The 18,088-nt window shown below is 46.3% G+C and overlaps 1 protein-coding gene across 2 annotated transcripts in view; it reads left to right on the plus strand.

The window, feature by feature from the left end:
• Positions 1-10,391, plus strand: part of MEF2D (myocyte enhancer factor 2D) — a 165,447-nt gene extending 155,056 nt beyond the window's left edge. The window contains exons 9-11 of one of the 2 annotated variants that reach the window (XM_044991012.1): positions 1,096-1,225; positions 5,987-6,188; positions 10,038-10,391. In XM_044991012.1, coding sequence (XP_044846947.1) covers positions 1,096-1,225; positions 5,987-6,188; positions 10,038-10,365 — 660 coding nt within the window. In that variant the 3' untranslated portion in view covers positions 10,366-10,391. The remainder of the gene's footprint in view (positions 1-1,095; positions 1,226-5,986; positions 6,189-10,037) is intronic. The other variant, XM_044991013.1, reaches the window with a different exon arrangement.
• The last annotated feature ends 7,697 nt before the right edge of the window (positions 10,392-18,088 follow it).

Below are 18,088 nucleotides of genomic sequence, written 5' to 3' on the forward strand. Positions count from 1 at the left end.
AGGTGCTGCTATCCCAGGGCAGCATGTTTGCATAGTGTGTCAGTGGGCCTCAGGGGGCCACTCTTGAAAATGGGGGCTTGTTAGTGAGTGAAGCCCACAAATCTCACTCGGGGCCCCATCCAGCACTGCCAAGAGATGCTGAGTACCCTCCATTCCCAGGGAAGCCAAGGGGGCTGATTCTCAGGCACGTTCGATACAGGGATGGAGGACGTTAAGATAGCTTTAAGTCACCTTTGTACTTCTTGGGCCTGATCCTCATTTACACCAGACTGTTCTGGTAACATAAAGGGTCCTTAAACTGGGTATAAATTACCTTGGACAAGTCCATGCCTCAGTTTCCCCCTCCCCCCCCCCAATGATAGCACTGCCCTACCTCACGGCAGGGCTGTGAGGACAAATGCATTAACGACTATAGCATGCTCACCTACGGGGGTGAGGGGAGCCAGATAATTACCTAAGATAAAGAGTCTTTCCAGCCCCTGGTGTGTAAATTAGAGCAACCTCAGGGCATTTGTCTTAAGAGTAAAATTCACCTCTGTGCAGGGTGCCAGCCCAAGAACTATGCAAGCCAGAAAAATAGGATTTAAGTGGGACATAAGTGGCACATGGGACCTCTCTGCAGGGTGAGTGTCCCTGAAAGCCCTGCTTTAGCCTCCCCTGCTGTTTTGTTTAAAAAAGAAGCATCTCTTTGAACCAATTCACTTTGGCTGGTTTGCTTGGGGCAAGTTACATGGAACTATATTCTCCTTTAAATGAAGGCCTCTTTTCCCTGCTGTGGCAGGGAAATGGCACCTTAGTGCCATGGAGAATCAGGCCCGGGGTATTTTAAACATCAGAAGGAAAATAATAAAATAAAACCTAGTGCAAATGACCCAGCTACTGAAGGGCATACGGGGCCTGAGAGCCTGGAACTGATGGATTTGAAAGTGGTCTGGTGTTTTAGTCTTCTGCGTACCGGAATTCCTCCATCTAGCCTACTGCTCTGTCTCCAACAGTGCCCAGCGGTCGGCGGTTGCAGACGAGATTTTGGAAACCTAACCCACTGGTGGGTTAAACGCATCCAGCTTATAATTCCTTCTCCGATTGCTTCCCCAGCAGAATGCACAGAGGTTAGGAGTCTCCCAAGCAACTCATTCTTTAACCACGCCTGTTGTGTCGGTGGCCACTCCAAGTTTGTTGACCCAGGGCCTGCCTTTCTCTGCCATGCCCACAGCATACAACACAGGTAAGCGCAATGGACGTGAAATTATGGTGTTGACTGGAACCGCCGCCGGCATGTTGCCAACTTTTCCCACACAGCGCATAACATCCTGTGGAACTCATTGCCACAAGATATCGCTGAGGATAAGAGCTTAGCAGTATTTTTTGTTTTTAAAGAGTGGTCATTTATATGGATAATGAGAACATCCACTGTTACATCAGTAAGGATTTTAAGGCCGTGATTCTCATATATGCTAAGGCCTCATTACGCCATTGTGGCAACGTCAAGGTGCCTTGAAGTGGGTGCTAATTACAGTTGCATCCACTTCATGGCCCTTTTATGCTTCCAATGCAGTGTAACGAAGTCTTAGTGCAAATGAGCGTCCGGACCAAAACCCAGCATCCTTCTGGGCATAAGCCAGTTACTAACTGGTTGGGGTTAGGAAGAAAGAGAGATGAAGGCTCTGGAACACCTGTCCCCAGAAAAGGCACTATGTCTCTGGAACCTGCCCCACACCCGGGCAGAGTGGAAGGTTTATCGGTTTCTTGTATAACGCAGTTTGGCACCTGCTCAGAGAATATCTTGTAAAAATGCTGCATGAAGCTGTTTGTCTGGATGAGCCCGGAGTAGGCGGGTGGGGAACACCCTCTTATAATTAATAGGTGTTGCCCAGCAGATGTCTGCTCACAGGCAAGTAGAAGTCTCCTCTCCCTGCATGGATTTCAACCTTGCTCAGAGCGTCCAGTGCAAGGCTAGATTATGAATGCAGCATAGGTTTGTGCTCATCCCTCTGCATAGGGGTGACAGGGGAAAAATGTTCAAACGTGGCTGCCTGAACTGATATCAGAGCTGCTATTGTGATGATCATTGCTCCTATTACTGTGGGGTCCTGCTGACCCAGATGATACCAGGGCCCAGGGCCGCCCGGGGAGGGGGGGGGCAAGTGGGGCAATTTGCCCCGGGCCCGCAGGGGCCCCCACAAGAGTTTTTCGGGGGCCTCGGAGCAGGGTCCTTCACTCGCTCCGGGGGACCCGGAAAACTCTCGCGGGGTCCGGGCCCCTGGAGCTTCTTCCGCTCCGGGTCTTCGGCGGCAATTTGGCGGCGGGGGATCCTTCCACCCCAGGACCCGCTGCCGAAGTGCTGGGTCTTCAACGGCAATTCGGCGGCGGGGGCCCCCCGCCACCGAAGACCCAGGGCCCCCTGAATCCTCTGGGCGGCCCTGCCAGGGCCCCTTTGTGCTGGGGGCTGCACACACACACACACACGATGAGGGACACTCTCTTCCCCAAAAAAGCTTCCAGTCCAAGAGGTCTCATCTTTCCTCCTCTCTTGGATGATGCAGAATTTTTCTCTGCTGCGCATCTGCTAGCGGATGAGCCAATCAGCTGTTCTTCAATAATAACCATTTCCAAAGTGGATTAAACTAAACCCAGTTTAAGCCCACCTGAATTCTGAATGAGAGCATCCACACGGGGGTTTAATTCGGTTTAACTAATCCACTTTCAATTCACACTTTTCGGTAATTGAGATTAATTTTCCTGAGTGTCCCCTGTGCACAATCCCCAGTTAGGGTTATCTGGAATTTGAACTGCCGTGGGCTTTAGATGGGCTTGGGGTGAGCGTTCTCCATCCAGGAGAAGTGTATAACCCGCTCAGCAGTGTGTATTATATGTCCCCCTCTATGTCTGCTCTGCAGAACCTACCAAATTAGCTCAAACTAATTTCCACGTGTAGGAAAATCTGCAGTTCAGTCCCCAAGCGTTGGCCAAAGCCGGTGGCTGTCATGCCCAGTGGCTGTAAAGTGCTACCAAGCCTGAAGGGTTCACAGCTGGTGTAAATGCCTGAGCCAGGCACAGAGCCGCAGAGAATCGAGGGTTGGGACTTTCTGGTGGGTGTGCCGCAAATCGGCATAAGTAACTTTGGCAGCCTTTCAGCTCCCCTTCAGCCATCTCTTTGTGACGTGCTGCTGCAGGCAGGTTTGTCCCTGCAGGGGTGGGGAAGACTGAAACCACAAACGCCCAACATGAGAGGTGGGGTGCGGTGGGTGATGAGTGGCGCACAGGAATTCTGGCTCGATTGTGTGCGCATCAAATGCTGAGACAATACAGCAGAACCGCCTTTGATCAAAGGTCAGTTCTTTTAGCAGAAAACAATTCTCTGGCAACGCATAGTTACTCCCAGCCTGATTTTATAGCAAGTTTCATGATATTTGGTCTTTTTCTGAAAGCTCCTGGTCCTGGAGTCATGTGATTATATAAAATGTCATCTCGTTTTTTAAGTACTTTTCTAGCCCTCATGATTGCTGAGAAGAGCTGGAAAACATGACTACTGAATGCTCAAAAAACAGATTTTTAAGCCAGTCTTGTGGTTTTTCAGGGACATGATTCATGCTGTTTAAACACCTGGGATTGGCAAAACTGTTACTGTCTCTTTGGGATTGAGGTGCATAACAGATGTCTCCAGCCCTGGAGAGGTTACAAGAATTGTATATATAAAAAATACTTACATCCCCTAATGTGGTGGAGTAAAGAGGCGTTAATGTAAAATGAGACCCAGTATCTCTCTGTGTGTAGTTACTAAACCTATGCGCGCGCGCACACACACACACACACACACAAATTGTCACTAGAAATTTGCCCTTCTCCCACCCTCCTGTCCAACTGCATTTTTTCAGGGCACCAAAACGATTTATGAATCAAATTTGCAAAATAGTTTCAGCCAAACCTCATCCCCCACAAAAAAATCCCTGAACACAAATCTCCGAAGTGTCAAAATGGTTTGTTTAGAAAGTATCAAAACAAATTATTTTGACATTTAATTTCAAATTGCCTTTTTTGAAACAAAATGTCAATTTGAATTCATGTTCAAAACGTTTTTTTGACTTGAGTGAAACCATTTTGGTTTTTCATTTTGTCCAGAAAACTGAAAAAATTCCATTTGGGTTCAAAACAAATAGTGAGGTTTTTTTGTTTGTTTTTTGTTTTAATTTTTTTGGTTTAGCCACCAAATTAAAAACAAAAAAAGAACCCACCCAACCCAAAACTAACCACAACCAATCTTTTGCTCAGCTCTAGTAGTTAGTATATATGAATGCCATCCATTGGCATATGAGAATAGGGTGTGTAATATTGTTCATAAGTTTATGTTTGATAAGGTTGTTGGCTCATTGCAAGATTGTTTCCTCATTGGGCAACTATTAAGACAAGCTATTGACAGCCCAAGGCCTTGTCTACATGAGAAAGTTGCCCCAAACTAACTAAAGTCGGTTTCAAAACTGGTTTAATGAAACCTATGCAAATACTCTTATTTCACTGTAAGAAAGGGGATTAATTTGGTTGAATTGATCTTTAATCGGTTTAAGGTAAACTGAAAGGAGCCAGGTTGAAACTGAAATAAGAGCATCCACACAGGCATCTAGAGCAGGAGCAACTTCCTGGGGTAGACAAGTTCTGATTCCAGTCACTTACCTTCTCAGTGCCCCTTTAAGAGTTCCCCTGAAGGAGTCCAAACAGACTTAGTGCCGGTAGTCCTCATAGGGAACCCCACAGCCCTCTCTGCTGGGAGCCAGTGGGAAGCAGGTTAGCGCCTCAGTATTCCCCTGCCTTCAGCCTTCTCTCCCTTAGCTCCAGCTTAGAGCCAGCAGGCTGCTCCCTCTGCCTTCTCCTCCTCCTGCCTTCGGCATATACAGCACCTAGCACACTGGGGCCTCTAGCTGCTACCACGATATAAGTAAGGAGATGACAAGATCTTTGAAAGGCTGAGTCTGGAGGGAGAAGAAAGGAGAGGAGGGGGCTGCCGTGCGCTGGAAGGTGGAGTGGAGCAGATTTGGAAGCAAAGATAGCTTGTGTCTGATTACGCAGTATGATCACATGGAGTTCGTTAAAGTGATGGCTTTGCTGATGTGTCAGCTAACTCAATTAAACAGCAGCAAGATCAATGTCTGCAGCCGCTTTTATCATGCCAGGCATCTCAAGGAGCTTTCATAACAAAATAAGACGCTGATCAAACACAAAAAGTTGATTAGTCCATTAAGAAGCAGGCTTTGGTTGAGATGTAAACTAATTCTAATCAACGGAACGTACGAGTCCCGCTTCCATTTCCTCTGTACTGCTTAGCCCTGCTGTGGGGTAGAAGTGCTGCTTGGTGCACTGCATAGGGTGTAATTAACTAGGTAAGCGTATGCATGTGTACATCACTGCCCTGTACTTCTGTGTGTGAGTATACACTAGTGCCCTCTCCTGTGTGGAATCGGTGTGCATGTTTGTGTTTAGATCTTACTATTCTGTACTGGATATAGAGTGTGTGTGTATGTGTTCTATATACCACTACCCTCTACTGGATGGAATCAGCGTGTGTGTATGTGTGTGTGTGTGTGTGTTTCTACACCACTTTCGTGTACTGGATGTAATCCCTTTATGTGTGTGCATGAACTACTGCAGTCTCTTGGATGGAATCAGAGCTGCTCATCCGTGTGTCATGAGCCCTATACTGCACAAAGTGAATAGTGATTCTCCTTTAGCTCAAGCAGAAGGGGTCTGTGATTTTAGAGGAGGAGGATGTGCGTTCTATCCCTGGTTTTTCTGGGCTGTTCCAAGCAGCCGTTGTGCACATCACGGTGATCCCTGCAAGGTTCCTGAGCTGCCTACAGATTTGTTACAATGTGGAGAAGGATTTGCTCTCCACCCTCATTTGTAGCAGGCTTCAAGCTCAGGATATGGTGTGGAGACAGATTTGCTACGGTAGCAATGAAGGGTTTGCTTCTGAACAGCATGTCTTCTGTTCCAGATTATCAGCTGACCAGTGCCGAGTTATCCTCACTCCCGGCGTTCAGCTCACCCAGCGGGTTGTCGCTTGGCAACATCTCTGCCTGGCAACAGCAACATCAGCAGCAGCAACAGCAGCAGCAACAACAGCAGCAGCAGCAGCAACAACAGCAGCAGCAGCAGCAGCAACAACATCTTGTTCCTGTATCACTAAGCAACTTAATGTAAGGGAAATGGAGGAGTTGGGCAGTCAGCCGCGACTCATAGTTGCATGGTTCCATAGGGTTTGAGGCCAGAAGGGATCATTAGACCGTCTAATCTGTCCCCCAGATATCCTTCTATTGAGCCCCGTAACTTGGCTTAGACGAAAGCATTTCAGTCCTCAGTGAGTTTGTTTCCTTGAACACACACTGCAGCTGTGTATTTCCACAGCAGTTATTCCTGAGTTGGGGAGGCAGTTTTACCTACTGGTTGGAGCAAAGGGGACGTGGAGCCAGCTCTCCTGGGTTCCATGCCTGGCTCTGCCACGGATTCCCAAGTCACTGCCCTGCTCCGTGCCTCAGTTTCCTCAGTTGTAAAATGAGGAAAATGATACTGATCTGTCTCCCAGGGCCTTAATTTAGGTGTTTTGAGATTCTGGTCCAGACATTGCTCTAGAAGGACAAATTCTTATTTCTTTCACGTTTGAGATGGTTGACGTTTTGGTGAAAAATCAAAACCTCACATATTTCTATTCTGAAATCCTGCTGGGGTGCCTCATGGGAGTTGTAGTTCGGGTGCCTCATGTTCCCATTCTGTATAGCTAGGGCTCGTCAACATACAACATTTCCCATGATGCATCCTGGTCTTTGCCCTGGTGAGGGGAGGCAGTTGCATCATGGGAGTCCCTGGCACGGTGCATCATGGGAGATGTAGTCAAGAGCAGGGATGTGAGGAAACTGAGCTGCAGCTCCTATGAGGCCCCACAGAAGCTATGTGAATTGAAACATTTCAGTGTTTTGGCTGAAATAACTAGTTTGGTTTTTGGATGAAAATGGAAGTTTTCTGTGGCAAGCAGACACTTTTTGCAAAAAAAATTCATTTAGCAGAAAACCTGATTTTCCATCGAAAAACTACCCTAGCTCTGAGTGTCATTGCTAGAGGAAAGCAAAATATTCAAAGCGAAATGTGAAATTCCTGACAATTTCAGAACCTGTAGGACCTGCTGCCTGAAGCTGCTGTTGAGTAATAATACAGTGCGGTTACACATTCTGCTCTGGGGTACCCACACCACCGTCATCAAGATGGGCCGGTGCTATGCCCCCAGGTTTTGTGAGTAGCGAGACTGATCTACACACTGGGTGGCCCATACGAACCAAACCAAAACAGCCACGAACTTCGAGGAATTCTGTATCTGAACTCTGTTATTAACGCCAGTGGCTTCATTCGCTATGGGGAAAGGGGAGGCGGTTGGCTCCCGCCAGATCTACCCCCTTTGTGGAGTCTCAGAGCCCAGGCTCCAACCTGAGCCCAAACGTCTACATTGCAATTTTACAGCCCCGGAGCCTAAGCCCCACGAGCCTGACTCAGCTGACTTGGGTCAACCATGCCCATGCCGCGGATCTTTTATTGCGTAGACATACCCTTATTGAGAGACAGTTCCTGCTCCAAATATCTTGCAGTCTAAATAGACGAAGGGAGAATTATTGTCCTCATTCCCAAATGGGAAATCGAATCCCAGAAAGAATAAGGGTTTGTCTCCGTGCGGACGCTGACCCAAACAGCTTTTGTTCAATATCTCCCCTTGTGAACACTTTATTCCGGACTAAATAGGGTGCTTCCCAAGCAGAGGAATTATTCTGCCATAGAATGTCCGCACGGAGCAACTTCAGTCAGGTTCCGCATGCAGACAAGCCCGAAGGTTATCCGAGAGTGATATCCACAGACTCATGCTGGTACGCTAAGAAAAGCTGTGTGGATGGCACAACCTGGGGTCTCAAGCCTGGGAGGGGGTGGGCTTGAGACTCCGAGTGACAACCTCAAAGCAACATCTTGCTCCCAGGGGCAGGACAGACATTGTCTCGGTGGCTTGCCACAGGTCACACCACACGCAGGTGGTGGAGGCAGGAATCTATGTGGAATCTAGATGGGCCTGATCCTCAGTCCCCAATCCGGGCGGTTCCTGCTTTTCTCCCCTCAAAACACTTTTCATTTATACCAATCCCCATCACTGCCCATGGCAGGACCTAAATACACACTGCGGGGGTGGGGACAGCTCCTCGGCAGGCACAAATCGGCAGCGATGGAGCCACCCCAGGTGACGTCAGCTGAAGATTTGGCCCGGTTGCTGTAACAATATCGCATTGTTTGGATGGGCACCGTGCTGAAATCTCTAGTGGAGCAAGGAGCAGGGAAGGGGATCAGAGTGTATTCAGACTATGGCACAGAGGAGAAGGTTGCAGTCAGCGCGTGCGTGTGTGTGTGCGTATGTATGTGTGTGTGTGTGTGTGCGTGCGCGCGCGCCACTGCCACCTACTGGCTGGAATCAGAAGGGTGTGATGTAGGCCCTAGACTCAGCAGTGTAATAGTGTAATTTATATTATGATGATTGTTAACTTGTATTGCCATAGCGGCTAGGTGCCCTGTTCATGAACCAGCAGCACTCCAGTGTGCCAGGCATTGTACAAACAGGACTGTGCTTAGAGGACCTAGTCAAGATCCCCCCCCCGACCCCCCGCATTGTACTAGGGGCTGCAACAGACATTTAGAGGGCTTGTCAACACGCAGGGGCGCCGCTGTGGCGCATCACTGAAGACGCTACCTACAACAACGGGAGGGGTTCTCTTGTTGGCATGGCAGTGCACCTCCCCGAGAGGCGGTAGCTAGGTTGACGGGAGAATTCTAGTGCTGTTGTACTGAGGGATAGATGCTGTCTGTACCGGGGGTCGCTCAGGGGGTTGGCTTTTTCACACCCCTGAGCGACGTGGTTTACCAACCTAATTTCCTCGTGTAGACGAGGCCATGGTAAGAGCCCATCTTTGCTCCAAAGAGCCGACAGCCTAGTAGAACTGGCTAGAAAATGGCTTATCCCGGTGAAAACATGTAATGAATATTTTGTCATTTTCAGCTAAAGTTTTCTGTAGTGTTATTGTAGCTGTGTTGGTCCCAGGATATGAAAGAGACGAGGTGGGAGGGGTAATATCTTTTATTGGACCCACCTCCCTTGGTGAAAGAGACAAGCTTGGAGCTACAGGGCTTAGAGTCTAGTTAGACAAGATAGACAAAGGCTGGGATGGGAAAGAGATCCACAGAGAGAGGAAGTGACAGGCTCAGGGTCACACAGGGTCTCCTGGTTCCCAGTCTAGTGCATTCTCCATGCCTATATTCCCTTTCCACGCCCACTAGCCGCAACAAGCTATGCTGCTGGCAATAGCTGCTTAGCAAGGGCTAGCTTCTTCCTGGCCTCAGAACAATCAAACCATCCATTGCAGCTGGCCAGTTACAGAAGCACCCTAGGACTTCTAATTCCAGACAACCCCAATGTCTCCCTAATGCCACAAACGTCCTTTATCCTTAGAGGAAGCGCATTTGATGCTGTGCTATCGTTGCTAACGCAGCGGGTTTCACTGCTGATCATCAGGGGCCAGGTTCTCCTTGGCATGAAGGAGCAGCATAGAGGGGCCTTAATGGGGCTGGAGGATGCCAGGTAGGGGGGTCTTGTGCTAAGGCGTTAGGTTGGGCTTTAAGAGACTTGGGTTCTTGTCCTGAGTCTGCCCCAGATTTGGGTGATTTGGGTGCAAGTTACTTCCTTTCTCTCCGTCTCAGCTTCAACTGTGTAGACTGATAATATTAAACTGCACTGAGATGGATGGATGCTAAGATCTCCTTTACAAATGTTAATTATCAATATTTCTCTCTTCCCCGTTCTCCATCTGTTTTTTTCACCTTCTCTGCATCTGTCTCTTATTCCTTCACTATCCCACGTGTGCACTCCTCTACGTTTTCTCCCCCTCGTCTTCCCTTCCTTCCCCCATCCCCTTCTTTTCTCCCCTTTTCCCTCTCTCCACTCCCCATCCCTCCGCTGCCGCCTGCAGACAAGGGGGTCACTTATCTCACACCACCACGTTGACTGTCAACACCAACCCCAACATCAGCATCAAGTCGGAGCCCGTCTCGCCGAACCGGGAACGAAACACTGCCACGCCGCTCAGCTCCTTCCCACACCAGAGCCGGCACGAGCCGACGGGGCGTTCTCCCGTCGACAGCCTCAGCAGCAACGCCAGCTCCTATGAAGGCAACGAGCGGGATGACCCCGCCAGAGCCGATTTCGGCTCGTCCCTCGGCCTCCTGAGACCCACGACCGAGGCCGAGGGAGAGAGCCCATCCGTAAAACGCGTGCGGCTGGACGCCTGGGTAACATAACCAGTCCCAACTCTCTTCGAGCTACTTTCAGCTCACGTCCGGGTGGGGGCGGGCAGATGTGTGTGTTGGGGTTGGGGTGGGGGTGGGATTGTTACCAGTGGCAGGGTTGGGAGGGGGAAAAGGGAGGGCCGGGGTGGAGCTAAATGGGTTTGGGGTGGGGGCGGGGACTTATTATAAACTGCCTGAGAAATAGCTTTAGGATTTTGTAGGCATTCATTCTAGCGCAGCAGGCAATGTTTGCAATACGTAAGGCACTCCATGGTTGAGAACAGCTTAGAATCAAGAATAAGGGCGTGGGGGGGGGGGAACGTGTCACCAAAAAAAAATAATCAATCACTTATCCCAGCGAGCAAGTGTCGGGCGTGCGTGCTAGGTTGTTGTCGATAAAATTCACCCACTGGCGATCGGGAGTCGGGGAGGGCGTGAGACGTGCGCCCAGTTCGTAAGGTCGGACCTAATTCTGAGAGAAGAGTGCCTTGGATGAGAGAGGTTCTAAAGGAACTGTACCTAGGACTTCTGCTTGGATGCAGAGAATTTCTTATGCACACACAGACATATGCACATTTTAGCTCCAATTCCACAAGGCTCTGCGCACGCTGATGTGCAGCCATATTCAAATACAGCTGAGATTGTTTGCCACCCCCGTGCTCCCAAACAGAGGGTGACCGGGACCGGCGCGCAGACCGGCCAGTGTGAGGTATATGCGCCGCTTCAGTTCCACTCAAAAAAATAGCACTTCGATGAGTGATGCCTCCCTTTCCTGGCCCCTCAGCACAATAGGGGTGGATGTCACTCAGCATGAACTGGTAACTTACCAATGCTGCTGGGTCACATGCCATATCTCTCCTCTGTATCTAGCTCACTCTCACAGCCCAGCACGCTTGGAAAGATCAGAATACTGATCAATATCCCAGTTCGGTGGCTTGGCTTCATCTAATCAGTTTCAACTCCAGTTATGTTGCTAAATTAAAAATGAATAATAATAATCATCTGTGCAAAGAGAGCTTTCCCAGCGCAATCTATGGGGCCAGATTCGCAGCCAGGGTAAGTCACCTGAGCTGCATTGTATAATTGGTGAGCAGTCTAGCAAATGTTAGTACAGTCCATGCCACTTAAAGGCCACTTTGCACTGCCAGAACCATATCAAGGGACATGAGTGTAAATGAGAATCAGGCTCCTGATTTTTAGGGTTTTATCTGGCAGTTCAGATGAAATTTAATTAAAGAAAACATCCCCACTGATAGATCGTCAGATTAGTGCCTCCCATCTTTGCAAACGGCAGCTTTTCAAACACCCTATTGAGGTCTAGAATGGTGCATAGTAGAACTATTGCATATACCTGAATAAAAAAAGAAAGACATTTAAAAGCAGGGGAGGAGGGAAGATCTTTTTATTTTTATTTTTTTTAATAAAGCAGTTTTGCCAACCATAGATAGGGAAAAATGATAAAGAAATGTCTAAACATCAATTAAAATTCATACTAATTAGATGTTCATGAAGTTTAAATTAGAGCTGATAAAAAAACAGGAAAAATTATTCATGGACATTTCTAAAGTTTTTTTCATTGAAATTCTCATTTTTCTTTGAAATTTGAAGAATTCTGGAAAAGCCCTCGAACAAGAAGTGAGGAATGTTTGCAAAAATGTCATCAACTCTTTTTCTTCCTCAAAATGCAAAATTTGTATCAGTAATTTGAAATTAGAAAGTTCTGGTCAATTCTACATTTGGTTGAAGAATTAGGGGAAAATGTACAAAATTTTCATTGGAAATTGTTTTCTTCCCCTCCCCCTCATCCAAATCCAGAACTTTTTTTGTCATCATTTTGAAACTCAAAAGTTCTGGGCTGTACTATTGTTCGGTCGCAAAATGGGTAAAAAAAAAAAATGGCAAGTCTTTTACTGATCTTCTCTCCCATTTATTTTTTAAATATTGAAACTTGATTAAAATTTTCTTTGTGATTTGAAAAATTCCAACTTAACAGTTTACATTAGGGATTCAACAGAGGGAAATCAGCTCAGTATAAACTAGTGCGGGCTTTGCCCTGTGATACTTTCTTCCAGTGCAGGCCATTCAAGCTGATTTCTCCTGTCACAATGGCGCAGGCAGTTAGCTACATCACAGATGGAACAGAACATGCATCTTCATCCCCTCCTGACAATATTACCACCAATGTACTGTACTGACCCGACCCTAATATACTGTAATCGGCTCAGCTAAAGCTTTCTACTATCCAGTGAGCAGAAACACACACGTTGTGGAAGGAAAAATAACGTTTCTCCTGCTTAACCTTTACGGATGACAACGTTGTCACTCTAAGACTTTATCCGAGTCATAGTACAAACAGAGGCTGATAAAACCCCGATCAGGTTTATGAATTAGCAGGACAAAAAAATATATTCTATAAGGGGTCAGATCCTTTGATCTGACCTCCCATTGATGTCCATGGGAGCTTTGCCACTGATTTCAGTGGTAGCAAGATATATGCCTAAGGGTTGAGCTGAGAGAGAGCTTATGTGCTTAATGCGTATTTGTGTAGGGTAAAATTCACCCCAGGCAGAGGCCCATGTACCACTTCAGTCCTGTTTGGGGGGTTTCTGGTGATGTATAGACATGGGACTTGCGTATCTGCATGGGTTGAATTCCACCCATCCTGCCAAATCCCTGGTTTCACTGAGGTAAATGGTACAAAGCTCCCATTCACTTCAGTGGGCCGGGAGCCGGGTGATTACGCTACGCAGTTATCTGATGGGGCCTTTGTCCCCTTTGGTTACCGCCCCTAGGGGTAGCGTGTGGAATTAGAAAATCTGTTCGAAGTCAGGAGACGGCACGTTTCTCCACTGCGGGTCTCAGGTCACTCAAACTTATGCCTTCGCCACGTAGGTGTCACATAAGGGTTGGCACAGCTGCAAGGCGTCATCGTGGTTCACAGCTTTGTTTAAATGGCACTCTGAACCTCCCGCCCCCTCAAAAACTCCCTCCCCCAAATTAAATAAACCAAAGGGCAGCATCCTCACTAGTCTACATTGACGCGTAAACGCCAGATTGACACCAGCTGAGGAACTGGCAACGTGCATGGTCATCCAGGGTATGGGGAGCATGGGAGACTGGGGGGTGAGTGGCGAGAGAGGGGGCTCATTAGTCATTTCAAGCAGGCCGCCTTCTCCCAGTGATTAGTGGTTTAGTTTACACGTGTGTGCTGCACCTCCAGTTCATTGCCCAGCTCGCAAACGCCGGTGAGGCTCTGGACGGGCAGCTTCCTCTCTCATCATTAGGTAAGATCTTCAGAAGCTTTGTTCTCCATACTGGGTATCCCCATTCCTGTCCCCCGCCGCCCCCACTGCCCCGGGGTCAGCAAATTGAAACGAGAAGGGAAGCCAGTGCAGTCAGCTCAGGAATCTTGTACCGAAGGGCTTTTGGGAACTCCCGCAGATAACGTCTGAGTCCTCTGCAGACAAGCGTTCAGTCCCTCCTTTCGCCTCCGTTTGCGAATGGATGAGCATTAATATCAGGGCTCAGTTTATTCCCTTACCTGCTCTCCCATCCCACCTTTTACATTTATCCTCTGCTTGGGATCACGGTCCCCGACCAAACTTGCCAGGGCATCTCAGTTCTGCAGCAGGGGAACTTTGTTTTCACTGGGTTAATTACCTGTGCCAGTGGAGTTCTGCTAGCATTTGTGGCTGCTCCCTGAGATAGTTGAGAAAGCAAATTCTCTTTCAGCATCTACAAGCTCAGTGGCTTTGAGATCCGCCAAACAGGCCCAGAAATACTTCAAAGTGGAGGAGGAAAAAGTCATGGTAGGACTTGCAGGTGTGGTCGGCTTCTTGTAGCCCATCATTTATTCCAGAAGTTTCTAGACTTTTAGAATACTTCCAACTCAGCGCGAGATGGAAGACTGAGAAGCAGAAACCTGTTGAGATGACAGCAGCTAAAGAATAAGAATAATAAAGCACTAAAATGCGAGATGGTTTCAAAACAGAACATTTTTGTTTGTTTTTTGATATTTTCCTCAACATTTTGGAACTTTTTCATCTTTTTGTTGTTGTTGTTGTTGTTCCATTTTTGAAAATTCTCAATAGGAAAAATGGACATTTTCAGTTTTGAAATGGACGTTTTTGGTTTAGGAAATTTTCAGTTTTGGAAAAGCCCTTCCATGCGACTATGCTGACCGACCAAAATTAGCAATAAGGGAATAGGGGGAAAAAGCCCTCCAAACCCCCGAAACGAACAGTTACATGAAAATGCAATGCAATAAATGCAGGTTTTCTTAGGGGGGAAAAAGGGAAAATGTAAACAAAATCTAATTTTGAGAGGTGACATTTTTCTTTTTTTAAAAAAAACAATTTTTTTTGTTTAAATCGTTTTTCATTTAATTTTTTTTTGACCTAGTTCTCCCAGATCTAAAGCCTCTCTAAATATAAGTGTGCCGTTAAAACACAGCTCTCCTTGGCAGATTTCAGTTCGTTCCCCGAGCGGTCATGAGTTCTCATCACAAAAACCACCATTGCCACTGGCGCAAACTAGACCCCTTTGCTTGCAGCCTCAGTAGAAAGGCCCCGGATTGAACGTGCCCCTCGGGGAGTCGTTCCAGAGCAATGAATAGCAGTAGCAATGCTGCTGACTGCATGGTTCTATGGATCAAGGAAGGACTTCATTGTCCAGATCCATCAGCCTTTCTCTAGTGAAGAGCAGGGTTCGACTGGCGCTGCTTTTCCTATATAATCAGATGCTAACTTAGCACTTTGTTTGGCAGTTCAGATGAATTCGCTAGCAGGTTCTTCCATAGATAACTTCTACCATGACTTTTTTCCCTTAAATGAAATTCCTCTATGTGCAAAGGCACAGTCAAGGCCTGAGGAACATTAGACCCACTAGTCTCCAAGCCATGGGGCTTAAATAGGAATTAAGTGGTGTACACATCTCGTGTCGGCCCCTTTGCGTATGGATGAGTTTCATCCTGGGGGCTAGATCTCCAGCAGGTGTAAATCAGTGTCATTTCCATTGATCTACACCGAGGATCTGGCCCTTGGCGAATTCTGGACTTATGGACTACTGCCGCCTTGCAAAATTATCGTGAAAATGGAGCAGCTTGGGAGCAAAATCCTACTCGCCATAATGATGGACACATCAACAAATTATTCTGTTTGCTTGTCAAAGAGACCTTGAAAGCTGAGCAATTTGCAACTTTGACAACACTTGGTTTGAGAAAAAGTTTTGATTATTATTCCTTTTTGTTTTATTAAAAAAAAAAATTCCCAAATGTCAACAGATTTTTTTTCCACAATAAAAATGTTGACTACTTTCCCTATGGGCTCGCAATCCAGAGTGGAATTTTGCAAGGCTACGTGGGGCTGTGTTGCAAACTGGGCAGTGTGTGGGAGGTCTCTGTGGCAGGTTGTGTGTTGCCTCCGTATGTCAATCTAAGCTGAAGTCCCCAATCTGAAATGTATCTGACCATCAAAATCAGAGCACGCCCACCTTATTACATTAGCTATGTATGGTACCAGCCAGCCAGCCGAAGGCTTTGCACGGCCATGCTTTGAAATTAAGCAGAATACAAAGCACTTTTCATCAATTTTATTTTTCCGTCACTATCCTGCAAATAAACACTTTCTCTCCTGTTGGGAGACTTACGGTGGAATGTCATTTGCAGCTCTCGGTGCATTCTGTAGGCAAGAGGATCCGAAATTGTTAACTCCATGGACAGGTATAAAAGACCATCTGGTACTCAGCCATCTGACCAGCTCAAACATCAATGTAGAACAAACCTGAGGAAAAACTTTTTTGCTCATTAATGTCATACCCTAACTCCCAACTTGGCATGTCTATCTTGGAGCTGAGAGCTTGGAAAATAAAAATGCAACCTGGGTGCATATATATATTTTGAGAGAGAGAGAGAGATGGAGGCAGACCACCAACTGACTGGCTAAATCAGTTACAAAATGGCATTAAACTGTGGCACCAAGCAGCTAACATTTCAAATAAATAAAAAGCCAAGGTTCAGAGGTGATCTTCAGAAATCTGGTGGTGGGACTTTAAAACGTGCATTGGCGCAACCCGTTTGGAAATATGGCTTGTGGGAAAGTTGGGACTGCACCATGGGAATTGACAGAGGGGGCGTGGGGTTAACAACCACATTAGCTTCACCGTTTGGGTGAAATGATTTTTGGGTTTGTTTGGGGTTTTTTTTCGTCTGGGTTATTCTCTATTTCCCCACAGACTGTAGAATCCAGTAAACGCCTCCTGATTTTCAAAAGACAACCAGAAGAACGACAATCTAAGAAATCAACACCCTCCTTTGTGCTTCTATAAATATGTTTCTGATCTTTTAATTTTATTTCTCGTGCTCCACTGTACTGTTGACAGTTACATTGTGTATAATTTTTTTTTAATTTGGAATTTTGCGTTGTATAGGGTTTAGTTTTAAATATATATATATATATTTTCCATTTTTTAAAAAGGGGTGTTGCAAAAAAAATTGCACGATTTAAATGACAAACAGTTCAAATGCTGCAGTTTTTAGAGATATGGAAGCAAAACGGAGCTTATTTATTCTCAAAAGCTATAAAAGGTGTAAAATGCATGAAGAAAAAAAAACATTTACAAAAAACAAAAACAAAAAAAAAAGACGAAAAAAGTGTAACCTGAACAAAGTGTAGCGTTAAAAAAAAAAAATTTAAATGATGACAACAATGAAAAACAGCTAATATATTGTGTTTGGCTAGTTTGCTTTTGTTTTTAATTGTTCCTTTTTTTTTTTGGAGAATGAAATACAATTGTGTATATTTTCATATAAGAAGTATGCACTGATATGTTTAAAAAAAATGATATATTACTTTCTAAAGATGTGGTTACTTACCAAAGTCTGTTTCCGATCTTTTCCTTCTTGAAACCTATGTGGATCCTTCAACATACATACGCTGGGGTTAAAGACAAGGAGCCTATTTGAAGATACACTAAGATCTCTTTACGTTGCTGTGGGAGAGCTACAGTGGCATGATCTTAACGTATCAGAGGGGGAGCCGTGTTAGTCTGGATCTGTAAAAGCAGCAAAGAGTCTTGTGGCACCTTATAGACTAACAGACATGCATATGTCATGCATCCGACGAAGTGGGTATTCACCCACGAAAGCTCATGCTCCAAAACGTCTGTTAGTCTATAAGGTGCCACAAGACTCTTTGCTGCTTTTACATGATCTTAACGCTGCTTTACGCTGCCAGAGCAGCGGAAAGAGTCCTTTGTGTAACAGGTTTACTTCTCAAGCGACTCAGATGCGGGGTTTGCTTTGATGTGTGGTACCTCCCCTACGAACACCAAAAATGTAGGGCGTAGCCTAGGTTATGAACAGATATTAACCAAAGGTTAAATGTTCCATCAAAGACTGTTTTAACCCATCAGGAGAACAAAATTGTCCTTCTAGGATGGGGCGTGAGACAAATCAAGATGTGCACTGAGGATTTCCTGGGTAAATTAAGAATCAAACACAACACTGGACTCCTGTGTAAAGTCATATTTTGTCGAGTCAATTCCAGTGCATGAAATTGGGTCAGGAGTTTTGTCCGTATACATCGGAGATGGTGCTCCTGGAAGTTGTAGCATTTTGGTGCCCTGGTTGCTGTTCCTTTCAACCAGGTGTGCTTATGTTTGGCCACGACAGAGGCCATTTGACTGCGTTGGGACAGATTGTGGTCATGTGTATGGTTTTTGCAGCCCTAAGGCTTAT

Source organism: Mauremys mutica, chromosome 17 (assembly GCF_020497125.1).
Source record: "Mauremys mutica isolate MM-2020 ecotype Southern chromosome 17, ASM2049712v1, whole genome shotgun sequence".
NCBI lineage: Eukaryota > Metazoa > Chordata > Testudines > Geoemydidae > Mauremys > Mauremys mutica.